Source organism: Tiliqua scincoides, chromosome 4, assembly GCF_035046505.1.
Source record: "Tiliqua scincoides isolate rTilSci1 chromosome 4, rTilSci1.hap2, whole genome shotgun sequence".
Taxonomy (NCBI): Eukaryota; Metazoa; Chordata; class Lepidosauria; order Squamata; family Scincidae; genus Tiliqua; species Tiliqua scincoides.
Genome location: NC_089824.1, coordinates 127,039,124 through 127,059,044, shown reverse-complemented (window position 1 = coordinate 127,059,044; position 19,921 = coordinate 127,039,124). Strand labels below are relative to the sequence as shown.

General features: G+C 42.8%; 1 protein-coding gene across 1 annotated transcript; it reads left to right on the top strand.

Annotated features, from left to right (window-relative positions):
- Positions 1–2,023: 2,023 nt before the first annotated feature.
- On the top strand, positions 2,024–19,455 carry PRPF38B (pre-mRNA processing factor 38B). The gene is made up of 6 exons (XM_066625623.1): positions 2,024–2,397; positions 8,061–8,129; positions 9,144–9,295; positions 9,379–9,439; positions 16,438–16,661; positions 17,388–19,455. The coding sequence occupies exons 1-6, from the start codon at positions 2,107–2,109 to the stop codon at positions 18,235–18,237; spliced, it is 1,647 nt and encodes a 548-aa protein (XP_066481720.1). The 5' UTR covers positions 2,024–2,106; the 3' UTR covers positions 18,238–19,455.
- Positions 19,456–19,921: the final 466 nt, after the last annotated feature.

The window sequence follows — 19,921 nt, the reverse complement described above, 5'->3', positions numbered from 1 at the left end:
AAGTGGGCTCTTCCGGCAGCAGACAACGCTGCTGCTCAGAAAGCCTTACTCCTAATAGATACCAGATCTTCACACTAGATACCAGTGTCTCTCATCCAGTGGTACCTGAGGTGCCACTTTCTTTGTATTTCTTTACCCAGGAGTCTGTGGAACTCCTTGCCACAGGATGGGGTGATGGCACCAGGCCTGGATCCTTTTCAAAGGGGACTGGACAGATTTCTGGAGAAAAAGTCCATCACGGGTTACAAGCCGTGATGGGTATATGCAGCCTCCTGGTTCTAGAAGCAGACTACCTCAGAAGGCCAGATGCAAAGGAGGGCACCAGGATGCAGATCTGGTTGTCTGCTGTGCTCCCAGAGGCATGGCACCAGGTGGTGTCTAGTAGTGGTACTCACGGGACACCTGTCACCTAGCAGCAAGACTAGGAATACGACACAACAAACAGTGGTAGGAAAGCATGCTTTTCTGTGCTCAAAAAGCCCTTCCATACACCCTGAGCCTCTTACTAGTGTTTGTCACATCACAAATGTTGTCTGCAGTTCCTAAGGAGCTGCATCCAGCCACTTCATCCCATGATAATAGGTGACAGCAGGGAATCCAGGGTTGGGGAGCACTATTGCAAAAAATAAAAATGGAGGCCACAGAGGGGCAAAATGCAGGCCATGAAACTCTAACCTTGGCACACATACACAACACTCTCTACCCTCATCAGCAAGGTACCCCAAGCATCAGCTGCATGCTGTAGCTGTTGCCAACTCAGGGTCCAATCCTATCCAATCTTCCTGCACCGGTGCAGCTGCACAAGGTAAGGAAATAGATGTTCCCATACCTTAAGGAGGCCACTGTGACTGCTGCACCACCATAAGATGCAGTGCATGCCCCATTGGCACAGCTGCACTGGCACTGGAAAATTGGATAGGATGGGGCCCTCAAGCTACTACCAGTTGTGGCATTCCTGGAAGCAGGTTGTATCTGCAAAGTGCCCTTTGCCTACAGTTTCCATCACCACTGTCCCTATGTGCATCTGTGACTGCACACAACATGAGGCAAGAGACCTACTGTATAGCTCCATGCCATGAGCCCTGTCAGGGGCTTCAGTACTGGAGCTGTGACTGACTGCAAAATGTTGTCTGTACCCTGTTCTGTCATAAGAAAGTGCACATATACAAAATATGTACAGTATATAGTACAGGCTGTGATGCATATGTTTTTATCAATGATAGTCAATGGAACTTATTCCTGGGTAAGCATGGATAGGATTACAGCCTCTGGGATTGTTGGGAATTTTTTTTTTTTAAAGTTCAGCAACTGCTTGGGAAGGTTAGAAGGGTTCTTCTTTATTTTAAATACATTTTTAAATTTCTACTTATTTAAACATTTAATTTATTTAATTGATTGATTTGATTTTGTCGTATGGGGAATGTTTAAAATTTTTGTGCTTGATGTCACTTCTGGCCATGACATCACTTCCAGGTTAATGACATCACTTCTGGTGGGTCTCAACAGATTGTCATTCTATATAGTGATCCCAGTGCTAAAAGTTTGACTACCTTGAACAGGTAGGCGTGTTGGCAGGTGCAGCATTTTAAACCCATATTGAGCAGCACCTGCCAAAATTCCCTCTTCTATACAGTGGTTAAAGGTAGAGGAACTGTCCTTAAGAGCCCAAGAATATGTATATCTACTCAGAAAGAAGTCCCATTAGAATCAATGGGGCTTCCTCCCAGGTAAGTGTGGACAGGGCTGCAGCCTCAGAGCCGCAGCCTCTGCCTGCGTACTCAGAAGTCAGTCCCATTAGAGTCAGTGGGGCTTCCTCCCAGGTAAGCGTGGACAGGGCTGCAGCCTCAGAACCCCAGCCTGTGCCTGCCTGCTCAGAAGGGCTTCTTCCCGGGCAAGCGTGGCCAGGCTGCGGCTTCCCCTCTCGGAGTTCTCGCGAGGGAGGAGCAGCCTCAACAGGCCGCCCGGGCCCCGGAAGGCGGCGTCACTTCCGCGCGGCCGCCATCTTGTCGGCGGTTGGCGGCGCTCGGCTGGCCCTCCCGGAGCGCTGCAGCCTGCCTGGCCTGGCCCGGCCCGGCCGCGGCCCGCCCGCTCGCTCGCTCCCTCGCCATGGCCAACAACTGCCCCGTGCTGGGTGCCGGGAACTGCCAGCAGCAGTCGCCGCAGCAGCAGTCGCCGCAGGCGGGGGCCGGGGCCGTGCTGTCGCCGCCGCTGCAGAGCGCGGGGCCGAAGCCGGCGGCGTCCGGCAAACAGGGGAACGTGCTGCCGCTGTGGGGGAACGAGAAGACCATGAACCTGAACCCCATGATCCTCACCAACATCCTCTCCTCGCCCTACTTCAAGGTGCAGCTCTACGAGCTCAAGACCTACCACGAGGTGGTCGACGAGATCTACTTCAAGGTGAGCCTCGCTCCGGCCTGCCTGCGCCCCCCGTCTGGCCGTGCCGGGCCTCGCCAGCCTGTAGGCCTCCGCCTGCCCTGCCCCCCATAGAGAGCTGGGCGGGCCTGCCTGTGCCGGGGACTGTTCCCCATACCTCTGTCTGGGGGGAGCTGCAGGTCAGGGGCCCACAGGGCGGAGAGGACAGGTACACGTCCCGCCTCCTTACCCACTGGGGTTCCCCCCACAACCCCCAGTGGACAAGCCCCCAGTGCACGCCAAATCAGTGGAAAAGCAGCTTGAAAGACTCACCTGCAGGCTTCTTGCTCCTCCACTGTTGCCCCAGAAATGCAGCCAGCAATTTCCCACCCTTTTTATCTCGCGGCACGCTGAGGAGGCTCTAAAATTGTCAAGGCACGCCATCGGTTTTTGGGCAACTAACAAAGCACACCCAATGGCACCTCGCAGGTGACCTTCTATCATACTCCCACACCACACCTGTAGACCCTTCGTGGCAGCACCAAAATTGTCGAGACATCTGTTTTTGGACAATGGACAAGGCACACCTTGCTGTTGGAGATGGGCTCACATCACCCAATGGCACTACCCAATGGCACTGCTCCATCAAACTCTCACAGCACATCTGCAGACCCTTCACAGCACACCGGTGTGCTGCGACACTGGTATAGATTCTGTACTGTATCCAGGCATTATATGGGGTGCATAATGGAATCTGATAGAATGGAATTATACAGCTCATGTCTTGTTATCTACTGGGGAAGTTCCAGAACTTCTAGTGGATAAAACTAGAAGTTCCAGAACTTCTAGTGGATAAGTTCCAGAACTTGTTATCCACTGGGAGAAGTTCCAGAACTTCTAGTGGATTTAAAAAAAAATGGAAAAATAGATTTAAAGATCCAGTTCCAGGTTTCCTGCTCCTCCGTTGCTCCTAATAAGGTTGTGTCTCGACATTCACAGTGGTTTGATTCTGGGACTCCCTGCTGATACCATGAAATGTGTTATATAAAAGCAATTTTTAAAAAATTAAAAATGTGACCCTTAGCAATTGTGGTTTAAAAACAGCTTTTCTTACTGTTGTAGAGAGGCAGTCAGCAATTAAAAATGCAAATGCATCATTTTGCCTTTGCCTGGCTCAGCTGAAGAACGGAATGATCACTTGCATGACTGTCTCTCTACAACTGCAAGAAAAGCAGTTTTTTTAAAACTGTGATTTTGAAGAGATGCAAATTTTATCCCTTCTCCAGGGATCAGCACATTCCTTGGCATTTGTAGTGCCTGTTCCTGTTGAGTCAAATTGGTGTATAAAAAATCAGTGTATCTGTAAATCAGTTGGACCTGTAATTATTTAATTACAGGTAGTCACGCAGGAAATTGGATTTTGGTGCTTTTTTCCTTGTTACAAGGCATTTAGAGGTGGGCCTCAATATTGAGTGGTGAGTCAAATCAGTGGATACCGAGGTCCCACGTGTACTCTTTAAAACTAAGATATTTATTCTTCACATTGTGAAATCAGTAGGTGGGACTCTACTCACTCCTCTCTCTCTCTGTCTTTTACGCTGTCTCAAGAGTTAACTTGGTTGTATGAAGTGGCCTGCTTCTCTTCAATGAGAAGGTGGGGAAGTTCTCAGTCTGAAACCTTAATAAATCCAACACAGAGTCTTTCTATTTTGGTTGAGAACTTTTTTCATTTCTCCATTCCAGTTATATAAAATTTCACAGAATGGGGCCTAGGAGTTGTGTGCTGTACTGTATATCGCATCTGGAAACTTATTTATTGATTTCGCACATGCATGTGTGTATGCATGTACAAGTGAAAGAGGAGTAAAAAATGCAGAGCATCATTTTTACATCCCCTACCACCCCCACACATTCATCTAGCAGCATCTGAACACCTTGGAGAAAGCAAATGGCCACAGTTATTACATTTGGTCACATTTTAAAACAAAATGGTCTAATTTTGTTTAGATTATTGCTCTGTGTGTAGAATTGTCCTTTAAAAGTATCTGAAACTGCAATTGGTACAGAATATCGAAGCCCACTTGCAACATATTCCCCACACTTGGCCGCACAAGCATCTGTCTTGCAAAAGCTATAGTGGCTTACTATTCGTTTTCAGGTCTAATTCAAGATGATTTTTTTTACCTTTTAAAGAGTGTACGGCCTTTGATATTTTAAGGTCCATGTCCTGCAACTGAATGTGCTCTCTTATTATGATTTTTCAGTGAGATCCTGCTTCACATGTTGTCAATCAGTTCAGCAGGCTTGTGAGGCAGGGCCTTTATTGTGGTGACTCCCTGAATGTGAAACTTCCTTCTGTATGAAATCTGGGAGCCTTCTCTCTGCCAACTTTCAAAAAGTTATAAAAACATTAATTTCATCAAACCTTTCTACTCTATCAGATATTCTATAGCAACTGAGATATGCCTATATCTTAGATTTGTGCAATTATTTTCCTATATCTGTAGTTGTTAAGCCATTTCTGCCCAACGTTGCATTTATGTAACAGGGATCAAATGTGTACATCTATGGGCTGGGCAGTAATGGGTTTTAATAATTTTGAGACTGGGGTGAAGGGTGGGATATAAATAGAAATTCAAACATGTAATACTCATTGAGGAATTCACAGTACCACACATACATACTTGATTTTCTGTTATGTTGTGAAAGAGTATATAGCACCATCTGTGTGCATGGCACTTTACACAGAATGAGAAGATGTAAAATGTCAGGGTTATTAAACTATTTGTTTTAATTAAAATATAGATACAAATATCTTGATGCTGGGGGTAGAAACGAGTAATTTGATGAATGTGGTCCCTGCCTTTAGTCATTTTTACTATAGCCATCTGTCTGGCAGGGCCTCTTATCATGAAGCAAACTGAAATTCTACAACCTGAGAGATGATCAAGAGTGTCAGCTATTTTCCAGGAACAAGTTCCAACTAAGAAATTTTAGAGCAGATCCCTGGTGTTAAGCCTGCAATTAATTCTGAACCAGGTTAGCTTTTTTCACTTTTGGCTAAAAAGTTCACATCCTGAATCAATTCCATTTTGTTTTGGTTTGGTATTTATGCCTCAAAAACATGTCAGAGAGAGATGTTAGACCCATTTGTGTTGTTCAGAAGAAATTTCCTTTCCTTTCATTTATGACCCCCATCAGATTAAATTGATTTCAGTTTGTTTATTGGTGTTTTCCAACTTTTCATTGTTTAATGATGAAAGCATGGCATGAGTTTTAACAGCAGCTTTAAAACCTAAAAACAACCCTTTCTGTGGTCCAGTTTTGACTGGCAAATTATTTTTAGCTATATAGACAGAAGTTTGTTCAGTTTTGTAAAAATTGTAACTTACTCTACAATTTCACATGAGACATTAAAAAAAATTGACTTCATATCAATTTTAAAACATTGTTAATACAAAAAAAAAAGCACTACAACAGTCTAGAACAAAATCACATGGAAAAATACAAAGTCAAACTCGGAAAACACCTATTGAAAAAGCCAGACTTCAACCCATAGTAAGGTACTAGCAGGAAGGGAGACAGCTGCTCAACACAGGGCAGAGAATTCCACTTGGGGGGGGGGGCTGCCACTGAGAAGGTCATCTCATACATCACTGCATACTGAACTTCAGAGGACCATGGAATGTTAAAGAGATCCGCTCTCCTTGATCTGTAACGGATAACTAGATTCATAAAAAAGAAAGTGGTGTTTCAGGTATGTTGACCCAATTATGTGGTGGTATACTACCAGGTAATATACTAACCAGCATTTTGAATTTCACCCAGAAGCAAATTGTGTAAACAGTTGCAAGGCATAATTAGGGGTGTTTTTTTGTTTGTTTAAAATGCACAAAAACTCAAAACACTACTCTTTTGGTGTTAAAATATCTGAATTGAGAACACAGAATATTGCATTTTGGTGTTTTAAAATATTTTCCAGAAATGAAAATAGATGACTTTTCCAGTCAGAAATATTAATGTGGTTGCATCTGCTGACACTATATCACCTACCTAGTACATTTTTAAAGCAGTTATAATTTATAATGTATTAAAATGCACCCTTGGAGTAAAAACACATGGTACCAAAATTTGCTATTTTAATCAAGAAATTTTGGGGGGGAAATCACAAAAAAACACACCCCTAGGCATGATCAGATAATCTTGCACTGGTCAGCATCAGAACAGCTAAAGTTCCAAAGGGTCTTCGGTGATGTTTCTTCGTAGAGTGTATTGCCCGAATAAATCTTGAGGTGGTTAAGGCAAGAGTTGCTGTATGCAGGTCTGCTGAAGACACAAATGGGTACATTTGGGATGCCAGCTAGAAGACAAAAGCATTCTGGACCACAGCTGCCATCTGGACATTCAGGAGCAAAACTAGATCCAGGAATATTCCCAAACTGTGGATGTACTCCTTCACAGGAAGTGCAACCTCACCCAGAGCAAGCTAATGCACTGTTGCTGAGTTGGTGGGCCTTCTGGCCAGAACCTGTCCAATTTAATTTTGGGTTGTTTACCCACATCTGTATGTTTTATTTTTGCCTAGATTAAAACATAACATTGAGAAATTTGACAGAGCACTATTTTTGTCACTTGAAATAGTCTTATTCATGGATTTAAACACCAGTAACATAGCTAGAATAGGGGAAATCTTCTCAAATAATGCAAGCTATTCAGGCCTTTAGAAGGCTATGTATGGTATATAAGCATGTTTTCCTGGGCCTCCTGACCATACTGGGATTTGTTCCTTAAGTGCTTAGAGTTGTAGCCTCATACATAGTACACATGTAACTAACAGCTGTGATTTTAGCTATTTGTGCAAAAGGCTTATGTATTTCTCCTTCTCCCATCTTATACTATGATGTGTCCTCCCTGGTTTAGATTAAAACCATGATTTCCAGTTCCAATATGGAAAGTACAAATTGCACAAACTGTGGCTGCCTGGTGGTATGATTAAATATGGAGTTGGAAGGAATCTGCCTCTGTTCTGCACTGGCAAACATCTTGCTTGGTGCAGAAAGAAGGCTTACTATTTGAAACTAGTGTCTGTTTCTTCATTAAGACATTTTATTTTAATTAAAGCAGTGTAGATTCATTAAAATCGTGCCTCCAATTTTGTGATTTGGATATCTCCTTTGAAACTGGTACTGGTGGTTGCTTATATCCATTAAAAATATTAATAAGCAACTAAATAGAGACTTTCTAGGAGCATCGTAACAGTTTTTACTTTGTTTTTTTGATCCCTACATGCCTTTTGTATTGCCATGTTAAGTCAGCTTTTAAGGGGAGCAACTGTGCACATAGAAGTACACTGACAATAGTCTTATCCTCCATGAATTTATCTAATCCTTCTTTTAAGGCAATGCAAGCTATTGGCTATCATAATCTTGTGGTAACTAATTGTGTAAGTTAATGAATAAATTTTTTGTGTGGATGTACCATTTTTTCATCTGTCTCCTTAATGAAGGTTGCAGTAACCTATATAAATTGGGCATCTCCAAACTTGCTATAGTCTGAGATTTAGTGTACCCCAGTAATGTTTTTATTTACTTTGTTATTTCAGTTTCAATGTACATCATGATGCTTCTCTACCAAATAGGTTCAGAAGATGAAAACAATCTGAAACCTGCAATTGCTGGGGGGTTGATTAATTGCTTTCCTGTTTGCAGGTTACACATGTTGAGCCTTGGGAAAAAGGCAGCAGAAAAACAGCAGGCCAGACAGGGATGTGCGGAGGGGTAAGTAGAAGTACGTGCCTTCTGAATTTTTGGAGCTATTTATATAATAATTTGCAAAGTAGAACACTAAACATATGAAAAATCTATGGTTGTGGTCTTGGTAGCTTGGTCTGCTGTAGCCTTAGAGCCCAATCCTATCCAACTTTCCAACACAGGTGCAGCTACAGTGGGACTCTGAGGTAAGGGAATAAACATTCCCTTATCTTGAGGAGGCCTCTGTGACTGCCTCCCCACCACACAATGCAGCACATGCCCCATTGGCACGGCTACACTGGCACTGGAAAACTGGATAGGATTGGGCCATTAGTTGATAATAGGTTTAGCATATTCATGCGGCAAAAGGTTAAGATTTTATTTTTTGAAATGTTTGATTCTGTTTCTGAATGGAAAAGAATATTAAAGATTGTTTTTTAGTAATGAATGGTAACTTTCAAATAATCACACATCAGAAAGGCAGGCATACCTATCATGAGGTTATGGACAAATGGTATATGATATTAACCTATGAAAGTAAGACAACCTTCAAAAAAATCTATTCCGTTTTTTTCCTGTGTGAGACATCTGGGTTTTAAAATGGTACTTCTTCCATTAACTGGAGTCACTCATATATGGAAGCCGTTATTATTCCTCATTATAAGAGAAACACATGCACAGAGAGGTGCTGCATGTGCATGTGCACATGCTCCCAGTTGAATTTGGGGCAGTACTGCTATGTACTTGTTCAGTGGAAGTGAGACTTAAACTCTTAAACTTAACTCTTTCCCCCATCTTAAACTCTTTCCCCCATCTTCTGAAATCAGGATTGCAGATCCAATTCCTAGATGGGCTCTTCAGCTTCAGAAATTAATAATGCAACCACCTAATGCTTTATTTCATATAACTGGATGGTTGGTGAGCCTAACATTTGGAGCCTGCGTGTGCTGGAAAAGATATGTTTATGTACTGAAGCTAAATGAATCTGTATTACTCTCAAATATTAAATAAGTTGATTTATTTTTCTCCTACTCTCTGAAGGTGCGTGGTGTTGGAACTGGAGGTATAGTGTCCACAGCCTTTTGCCTGTTGTACAAGTTATTTACCCTGAAACTTACCCGTAAGCAGGTGATGGGACTCATAACTCATACAGATTCCCCATATATTAGGGCCCTTGGATTCATGTATATTAGGTAAGTAGCATCTTATTTAGCTGCAAATTAACTTAGTTCTCTGAAACTGTTATTAAATTAAGACAGTCTTTTTATACTTCAAGGTACACACAGCCTCCAACAGATTTATGGGACTGGTTTGAATCCTTTCTTGATGATGAGGAGGTATGTCAACAAGGGTAATAAATTAGTTTTCTTTTTTTTTTCTTTTCTTGGCAAAATCTTAACTAAAACAGCTCTGAGAAACTTCCATAGTTTGGAAAGCATTAGTGAAATTCAAAGTAATGTTTAAACTGCATTTAACAAGTTGTAAAACCTTTCTCACCTTTAACGGTTTGCAAACTTGCTATGGACTGGAATTAAGGGATGTTTTAAAAGAGATCACATTAATCAGCATATTATCAGCCTGAGTGTAAGTTTGTATTTGTATTGGCAACCTTCAGTCTCGAAAGACTATGGTATCGCGCTCTGAAAGGTGGTTCTGGCACAGCGTCTAGTGTGGCTGAAAAGGCCAATCCGGGAGTGACAATCCCTTCCGCACCGGGAGCAAGTGCAGTCTGTCCCTGGTCTGTCTCCCTGGCTATGGGCCTTCCTTCTTTGCCTCTTAGCCTCAGACTGTTGGCAAAGTGTCTCTTCAAACTGGGAAAGGCCATGCTGCACAGCCTGCCTCCAAGCGGGCCGCTCAGAGGCCAGGGTTTCCCACTTGTTGAGGTCCACTCCTAAGGCCTTCAGATCCCTCTTGCAGATGTCCTTATATCGCAGCTGTGGTCTACCTGTAGGGCGCTTTCCTTGCACGAGTTCTCCATAGAGGAGATCCTTTGGGATCCGGCCATCATTCATTCTCACGACATGACCAAGCCAACGCAGGCGTCTCTGTTTCAGCAGTGAATACATGCTAGGGATTCCAGCACGTTCCAGGACTGTGTTGTTTGGAACTTTGTCCTGCCAGGTGATGCCGAGGATGCGTCGGAGGCAGCGCATGTGGAAAGCGCTCAGTTTCCTCTCCTGTTGTGAGCGAAGAGTCCATGACTCGCTGCAGTACAGAAGTGTACTCAGGACGCAAGCTCTGTAGACCTGGATCTTGGTATGTTCCGTCAGCTTCTTGTTGGACCAGACTCTCTTTGTGAGTCTGGAAAACGTGGTAGCTGCTTTACCGATGCGCTTGTTTAGCTCGGTATCGAGAGAATGAGTGTCGGAGATCGTTGAGCCAAGGTACACAAAGTCATGGACAACCTCCAGTTCATGCTCAGAGATTGTAATGCAGGGAGGTGAGTCCACATCCTGAACCATGACCTGTGTTTTCTTCAGGCTGATTGTCAGTCCAAAATCTTGGCAGGCCTTGCTAAAACGATCCATGAGCTGCTGGAGATCTTTGGCAGAGTGGGTAGTGACAGCTGCATCGTCGGCAAAGAGGAAGTCACGCAGACATTTCAGCTGGACTTTGGATTTTGCTCTCAGTCTGGAGAGGTTGAAGAGCTTTCCGTCTGATCTGGTCCGGAGATAGATGCCTTCTGTTGCAGTTCCAAAGGCCTGCTTCAGCAGGACAGCAAAGAAAATCCCAAACAAGGTTGGTGCAAGAACACAGCCCTGCTTCACTCCGCTTCGGATGTCAAAAGGGTCTGATGTGGAGCCATCGAAGACAACAGTGCCCTTCATGTCCTTGTGGAAAGATCTGATGATGCTGAGGAGCCTGGGTGGACATCCAATCTTGGGGAGAATCTTGAAGAGGCCGTCTCTGCTGACCAGGTCGAAAGCCTTTGTGAGATCTATGAAGGCTATAAAGAGTGGCTGTCGTTGTTCCCTGCATTTCTCCTGCAGTTGTCTAAGGGAGAATACCATATCAGTGGTGGACCTGTTGGCTCGGAATCCACACTGCGATTCTGGATAGACGCTCTCTGCAAGTACCTGGAGCCTCTTTAGTACAACTCGGGCAAACAGCTTTCCTACAACGCTAAGGAGAGAGATGCCGCGGTAGTTGTTGCAGTCACCCCTGTCACCTTTGTTCTTGTACAGCGTGATGATGTTTGCATCCCTCATGTCTTGAGGTACTCCACCTTCTCTCCAGCAGAGACAGAGGATTTCATGCAGCTCAGTGACGATGATCTCTTTGCAGCATTTTAGGACTTCAGCAGGGATGCTGTCTTTTCCAGGTGCCTTGCCAAAGGCAAGGGAGCCCAGGGCCACGTGAAGTTCTTCTAGGGTTGGTTCACTGTCAAGCTCTTCCAGCACAGGCAGGCACTCAATGTTGTTCAGTGCTTCTTCGGTGACTACATTTTCTCTGGAATATAGCTCAGAGTAGTGCTGCACCCAGCGTTCCATCTGCTGCGCCCGATCCTGGATGACCTCGCCTGTGGCAGACTTCAGAGGTGCAATTTTCCTCTGTGTTGGACCTAGGGCCTGCTTGATACCATCATACATCCCCTTGATGTTGCCCGTGTCAGCTGCTATCTGTATCTCGGAACAGAGCTGGAGCCAGTAGTCGTTAGCACATCTCCTGGCAGTCTGTTGGACTTTGCTGCGAGCAGTTCGGAGGACCTGCAGGTTGCGCTCACTGGGACAGGCCTTGTATGCTGCTTGAGCTCTCCTCTTTTCCTCAATGACTGGTGTCAACTCCTCAGAGTGGGCTTCAAACCAGTCTGCCGCCTTGTTGGTCTTCTTGCCGAATATGGACAAGGCGGTGTTGTAAACGGTATTCTTGAAATGTTCCCATCTGTTGGATGCGTTTGCGTCGGCCGGGCCTGGAAGAGATTCCTCAAGCGCTTGTGCAAATTCCTCCACTTTTCTCTGATCCCGGGTCTTGCTGGTATCAATGCGAGGTCTTCCTTCCTTTTTCGTGTGATACAGTCGCTTTGTTTGCAGTTTCACTCTGCTGCACACCAGGGAGTGGTCAGTGTCGCAGGCAGCACCATGATAACTGCGTGTGATCTTGATGCTGGGAAGGCTGGAGCGTCTGGTGAGGATCAGGTCGAGCTGGTGCCAGTGCTTTGATCTTGGATGTCTCCAAGAGACTCTATGTTGGGGCTTTGTGTTGAAGAACGTGTTGCTGACACAGAGACCGTGATGACAGGAAAACTCTAGCAGGCGTTGGCCATTTTCGTTCATCCTCCCAGTGCCAAACTGACCTAAGCAAGTGGGCCATGAACTGTTATCAGCACCAACTCTAGCATTGAAATCGCCGAGGATGAACAATGGCTCTTTTACAGGGATTTTCTTGACAGTGGTGGCCAGGTCATCATAGAATTTGTCTTTGGCTTCTGCTGGAGACGACAGAGTTGGTGCATAAGCACTGATGAGAGTGATAGGTCCTGCTGATGACTGGAGCTGCAGGGACAAAATTCTTTCACTTCCCACAGTAGGTGGGATGATGGATTTCAGCAGGGTATTTCTGACCGCAAAGCCAACGCCATGTTCCCTGGTTTCGTTTGGTGGTTTTCCCTGCCAGAAAAATGAGAAATTTCTCTCCTTGACAGATCCGGAATCTGGCAGCCTAGTCTCTTGAAGGGCGACAATGTCCATCTGCAGTCTGCTCAGCTCCATGTCGATGACAGCTGTTTTGCGTGCGTCGTCTATTTCTTGCAGGTCATCAGAGAAGCCAGGTGTCATTGTCCTAACGTTCCAGGTGCCCAGCTTTAGGGCAGTAGTTTTCTGTTTTCTGTTGCATGGTGCAGAGTTGTCGATCCGCTTGTCGGTTTTCACCCTAAACCCCACGCACCCCATGAGGTTAACGAACCGTGGCGAGGCAACACCTTACTGGCTGGGGACTGCCCAGCTTAAGGCGGGCGGTAGCTGCCCAATGAGATGCAATGATCTCTCCCACCGTCGGAAGCAGCCCCTGGCGTCATGCTCTACGCCAATCGAGCAAAGACTTATAACCGGTAAACTGCTGCTTCCCGTGTTGTGCCGACGCCGTATGGCGAAGTTGGAGTGTCCTCTCCAGTGCGCAAAGCCTGGGTAAAGAAGGTATGGAGGATAGGCTGTTACCCATGCAGCAAATCCCCCCTCTCCACGTCGCTGGAATGGTCCAATGGAAAGGCAGAAGCCAATACGGTTGGTTCCAGCGGCGTCGCAGGAGTTGCCAGAACGTGACTGTGTTCAGCCATGAACTGCCTAAGGGACTCCGGCTCCTGATTTTGCCTCGAGGTTGACTCCTGAAGCCTTTTCCAGAACTGGATGTAGCCACAAGGCAGTGGAGGTTTGAGGTCAGAGTTTCCTTCTCTTAGATGAGCTGCCTTCCTAGGCTGACGAGTCCCATCTACCCGGTGGCTGTAGATGGGTAAGTAATTACTCAGTAAGTACTTACTGAGTGTAAGTAATTCCTTTGTAAAAAAGGAATGTGTCCTCAGATTTGGAGAAATATCATTCCTGCAGATATGATACCAGCAGAAGGAGATGGAAAACTATTTTCAAATGCAGGTAAATTGCCTTTTTTTAATTAAGGGAAAATTATTGGCATAGTTAGTAAGGCAGTAACTATAAAGGCTGTAGTTGCATTCCAGAGGAGCATTAGCACATCTTCTACAGAGTTTTTTTTTCAAAATTTCTTATTGGAATTGTTGCCTAGTGAACTTCCAAATTGCTTTTAAACTCCCTAGCTTTTAAAAAGCACAGTAGTTTGCAGATTGCATGCAAGGCCTACTAGAAGAGTAAATTCTTCCTGCACTCATGCAGTGTTCTTAATTTGAAGCATCAGTTAGCACAGTTGTTCTCACACATTTAGCACCAGGACCCACTTTTTAGAATGAGAATCTGTCAGGACTCACCAGAAGTGATGACATGGCCAGAAGTGACAACATCAAGCAGGAAAATTTTTAACAATCCTAGGCTGCAAACCCAGGAATAAATCCTATTTACTATCATTGTTAAAAGAATATACGTACAGGTCCAGCCTTGTTATACACTGATTTTTTATACACTGATTTGACTCAACACAAATGACCCCTGCAAATGAGAAGGAATGTGCTGATCCCTGGAGAAGGGACCCCTTTAAAAATCACAGTTTAAAAAAACTGCTGTTTTACTGTTGCAGAGAGACAGTCATGCAAGTGATTACAGGTATAGCCTAAGTATCCACAGATTTTTCTGTCTCAAAGCTGATGAGAGGGCCCCTTTAAATTAAAGGAAAACAGTCCTTTAATAATGCCAGATAGGCAGTCATTCTCTCTGCAGGCTTCACTCCTCCTTTCCCCCTGAACACTTAAAGAAGGCTAAATGGCAGTGATTATCACCTTCTCCATTCTTTCCCCCTTGCTGGGGCTCCTGGTGAAGGGAGAGATTGCCGCCTCCTAGTGAAGCCTAAGCTCCTGGAGAGAGACTGATTGACTCTGTGTGCAGTGCAAAGGTTAGCAAGGATGTTTTTAAATTACCTGAGCAAAGGTTCTTTTTAATAGTGCGTTTTTTGCCATCCATGTGAGTTCTTGGAAGGGAACCCTCGCAAATAATGAGACTCAACCTGTAGTTGCATGTTAAAAGTACAGGTCTGTAACATTTCCCAAATGCAATCACATACCATGGTAGCATCAAGTCAAATATATTAAAAATAAAATGTTGAAATGAATGGGGACCCACCTGAAATTGGTCGCAACCCACCCAGTGGGTCCAGACCCACAGTTTGAGAAACACTGTGTTAGCAGCATTCGTGACCAAACATCAAACTGCTTTATTACTACAGCCAATCTCTTGATATTTTTTTTACAGTTTGAATCTTTGTTCCTGTAACAATCATTGACGCGATATACTAATAATTTGCAATATATTTTACTATGTGCTGTCATACCAAAACTTTTAGAACCTGTGCAGAAAGGCTTTTACTGGATCACACAGTAAAAGTCACACAGTTTGTCACAATCAGTGTCAATATCTGGATTACAGGATATGGCACTCTTTTAAGATTAAATGAATTTTGTGTTTGCACTTTTTTCTAATATGATATATTGACATTTTATCTCATCTTCCTTTGGGAATAGAGGGTGTTTTATTTCAATGTCATCCTAGGCATGTCTACTTGGAAGTAATTCCATTGAGTTTAATGGGACTTGCTCCCAGGTAAGCATGTGTTGGATTGCAACCTTAGTTGTTTTGCACAAGCTGATTCACAACCACTTTTGTTCTGTTTTTACCATCATAACCAGTTTTTTAAAAAGAGCAAGATGCAGATCTCACTTCCCTGTTATATTTCCTCCAGTTTGCCACTGTTGAAGATGTGAAAGCAGTTCAGTGTTGCCTCTCTGTTGTATGTATTTGCCTTATTGTTGTAAATGCTTTGACTCTTTCATCAATACTCAATTTTTGTGTGTGCCTTTCAGGTGCTACACTTAAGCTAATGTCTTGTTTTCTTCTTTAGATATCTGTGCAACGATTTTATTTGGAAATACTGTATATCTGAACACTTAAATGTGTGTGAGTGCAAGCAGTTTTACATTTAGATTTTTTCTTCCTGTTTTTAGATAACAAATCTCACTTTCCTTGTGTGCTTGCACTATAGGTTTGGGCCTGACAATAGCTGACTAACATGTCCTGAGCTGTGAGAGGGCATAGCAAGAAGGCCTTCATGCGGTAATGACCCTTTTCCGAGACAACGGTCATCATGGATTATGCATTTCCAATTATTTGTTCCTTATTTATTTTTTTGCATAACTCTAAATTAGAAACCTCACTGCTTCATGGCAGTTGGTTCGCTATTGCTTCCAATTTAGGTAGCGTCCATTTTGTACTACAGCTTTTTCTGATCATTTTTAGACAGGAAATGAAGTTGTCCTAAATATGGTTAGGCCACAGTGTTGAATGTGACCACAGTCCTCAAACAAGATAGTCATTTAGAACAAATTGTGTTCTTTATTGTGACATAAAGATTCCAGATGATTACATATGAACCTGCTGTGTAAGGGGATTTCATGCTAACCTGTTGAAAAATGGACCCTTCACTGTCTGGCTGCAGGATTGGTATGCACCTGCATGCAAATGCATAAAATCAAACTCCCAGCCTGTTACATATATGGCCAAATGCAAAGGTACAAGACTTGAAGTTCAGAGGTAACTTATTTGCCAGCTAACCCTTCATATTTGAAACTTGAAAGGTGGCAAGTATAGTAGCATTTGTTTTAAAGCAAATTTTAGATGGCTTCTCACAATCAGAACCTGTGTTCTGTTTTTTATTTGTTTTTTAGGACCTTGATGTGAAAGCAGGTGGCGGCTGTGTCATGACGATTGGAGAGATGCTGCGCTCCTTCCTTACTAAGCTTGAATGGTTTTCTACATTATTTCCAAGAATTCCTGTACCAGTCCAGAAGAATATTGATCAGCAAATTAAAGCCAGACCTAGAAAAATCAAGAAGGAGGGCAAGGAAGGAGTAGAAGAAGTAGACAGACATGCAGAGCGTAGACGTTCAAGGTTATTACTTAACTTTACAAAATAGTTGTTTAATTTATACAGCCTATTGGCATAATAAAAGTGTCATACAAATGGTTTTCTAAATCAGTAATAGCTTTTATATAGCACTATAGAATGTCCGAATCCTTACAGTGCCACTCTGAAGTTGGTAATGTTCTAGCAGTTGAGCAGAGTGATGAACTTGTTAATCCATTTTGGATTTCATTTCAACCATTTATGATTGAAATGAGACTTTAAACAGGAACCTGCTGGCATGTATTGAACCTTTATCAGATGTGTGTTCATTCTGCTCTTCTGTAGGCTTTCCCGCCATAACCTAGGATGTCTAAAGTCCATCAGTGTGTTAAATTTACAAAGCATGCACAGTTAAGACATAGCTAACCAGTGTTAAACATGCATACTCAGGATCACTTAAGTGCCTTTCTGGCCAAAGTCCATCTAGTCCAATATCTCTTATCAGAATCCCAGTAACCAGAAGTGCTAGATGACTCGGAGAATCTGGTCAGTGGTTCTCCAGCAGACCTTTTTCTATCTCCCCCCCCCCATTTTCTACACTAAATAGAAATTTTCCACATTTGCATTTTATTCATGCAAAAGTCTGAGAGATTAATGATGCCATTCAAAAGTTTGACAGTTACAAGTTGTGTGAAATGAGGAAATTATAGAAGCTGCTTTGCTAAAGTGCTTGTTGGAAAACATCATTTTTAAGCATTTCTTTTCATGTAGGTCTCCAAGGAGGTCCTTAAGTCCTAGGAGGTCACCTAGAAGATCAAGAAGCAGAAGTCGTCATCGGGAAGGTCGTGGACTGTCTAGTTTTGATAGAGAACTGGAGAGGGAGCGAGAACGACAAAGACTAGAGCGTGAAGCTAAGGAGAGAGACAGAGAGAGGCGAAGATCCCGAAGTTCTGATCGGGCATTGGAACGCAGACGAAGTAGAAGTCGAGAGAGACACAGAAGTCGAAGTCGTGATCGAAAAGGAGACAGAAGAGACAGAGAGAGGGAAAGGGAGAAAGAAAATGAACGAAGTAGGAGAAAGGAGCGCGAGTATGACAAAGAGAAAGGAAATGAAAGAGAGCGCTCTAGGGAGAGAGATCGTTCTAGAGAAAAGTCAAAAGACAGAAGAGGTAAGAGTGAAATAGATGACAGGAGGCACAAGGATGAAAAAGATGAAAGGAAGCATAGGGATGAGAAAAAAGATTCCAAGAAAGAGCGAAGGCATAGCAGGAGTCGAAGTAGGGATCGGAAGCACAGGAGTAGAAGTGTAAGTAGGAATGCTGGCAAGCACAGTAGAAGCAGAAGCAAAGAGAAGTTGAGTAAACACAAAAGTGAAAGTAAAGAGAAATCAAATAAACAGAGTAGGAGCAGGAGCAGAGGAAGAACTGATAGTGCTGAAAAGTCTCGAAAACGTAGTTCCAGCAAAGAGAGATCACGAAAGCGCAGTAAAAGCAAAGAACGTTCCCATAAACATGACCACAGTGATAAGGACCACTCAGACAAACATGATCGTCGGATGAGCCAAAGTATGGAAGAAGAGAATCAAGAAAAACAATCTAAAAACAAAGATGAGACTGTATGAATGTTCAGAAGTGGATCACATTGAATCCTATAAATGTTTGAAATCTTGCTTATTTTTTCTTAAAAGTTGAGATTGTGCAGTAGTTGATGAGCACTCTTCTTCAACCTCCCTCTAGGCTCCAGGTTGTCATTTTCTCTTTTGAGTAGGGAAGTGCCTTTGTAAACCCATTAAATGCATTGATTATTCCAGCCCATTTGTTTAGTTAAATTCATGATGCAAATCTGTTTGTGCATTTTTTAAATTGTTCAAATGTTTCTGAAGTGTACAATCTGTACATAGGTCCTGAAACTGTTCTAATCCCTTTGGCATGGTTTGCCACGTTGGTTAAATTTGTATACGGCAATAAAACTGCCACTAATTCTACTTTATTTTATAGATGTGGAATTATGATTTCTATCTTTGAATTAGCATGGCTGTGCTTTGCATCATAGTATGGCAGGAGCTTTTAAAGATGGGTCTTGACTGTGTATTATATCCAAAATATTTATGTGTATTCAACATCCATGAAGGTTTTAAAACTTTTGTGTCCATTTGTACCTCGTCTTGGGAAAGCATTTAAAATATGTTTTATTGGTGAGACTCAAGAACGCATTACATTTAGAGTAGGCAATTCAAGGAGGTAGCAGTTTTTAAGGCAGGGATTTAGGTTTTGCTGAGGTTTATGTAGTAGTCCATGCTACCTCATTAGGGATATGATAAGACTATGTAGCATAATCTACATAGTCTTACAGGCTAGCTTCTGTTGTTCATGTAAAGATGCTTTCAATTCAATTTCTGTAGACTTTGTTTTTTCTTTAAAAAAAATTGGTGCCACTGCCCTATTATTCATGAAGCAACCAGATGCCGACAAAGGTGAATACCAGAGGGAGGTAGGAAGGTGAAATAAGGTCAAGGAGCACACTTCAGTTTCAAGCTTCCAAATCATTTTTTATAAGAAAAGATGCATTTAAAGTATCTTCATAGTGCTCTTTTTTTGACACATAATGTTTTGTTTTGTTTTTTACAAAGATTCGTCGTCATTGCTTGAGCTGAAGAATTTCTCTCTAGCAACAGGAAAAGTAGCTAAATTTTTAAGATACTGATTACTTGTGAGATAATGTCAACATGCAGTATTGAAAGATAAATCATATCACAAAAGTTCATTTCTGTTTGGTAGATTTGTTCTAGTGACCTGTATAAGAAATATAAAATCTCTGGAATAAAGACTGGATTAATTTATTTGTGACTTTCCCCAATTGTTCCTTGTCAGCTGCAAAGTCATTTTGAGCTTCTCTGACTCATAAGTGGTAGAAACATAAATTTCAGATTTAGAGTGGACTACCTAGCATATGAATTAGAACAGTGGCAGAAATTTTTGCCAGACTAATTCACTGAATTACCTAATGACTTTATGAGCAAGATACAGATTTTAAAAACTATTTTTCTTCTATTTGCTTCATTTTGCCCTTTCAGATCACTGGTGGTGCTCATGCTGTTGGATAGTAACACATAATAATAATATAGTGAAAACTTGTCTTCATCCTGCAGGAAATATATAAAAGAAGCTGTATGGTTAAATGATACTTCACTTTCATGTTGCCAGTTTTCAGAGGCTTTGTCTTGCAGCTGACATTGTCTTGTGCATTATATGTATGCAAAGTAATTGCTTACTAGGTGGGGAGCAGTACTGTAGTTACTCAGCAGG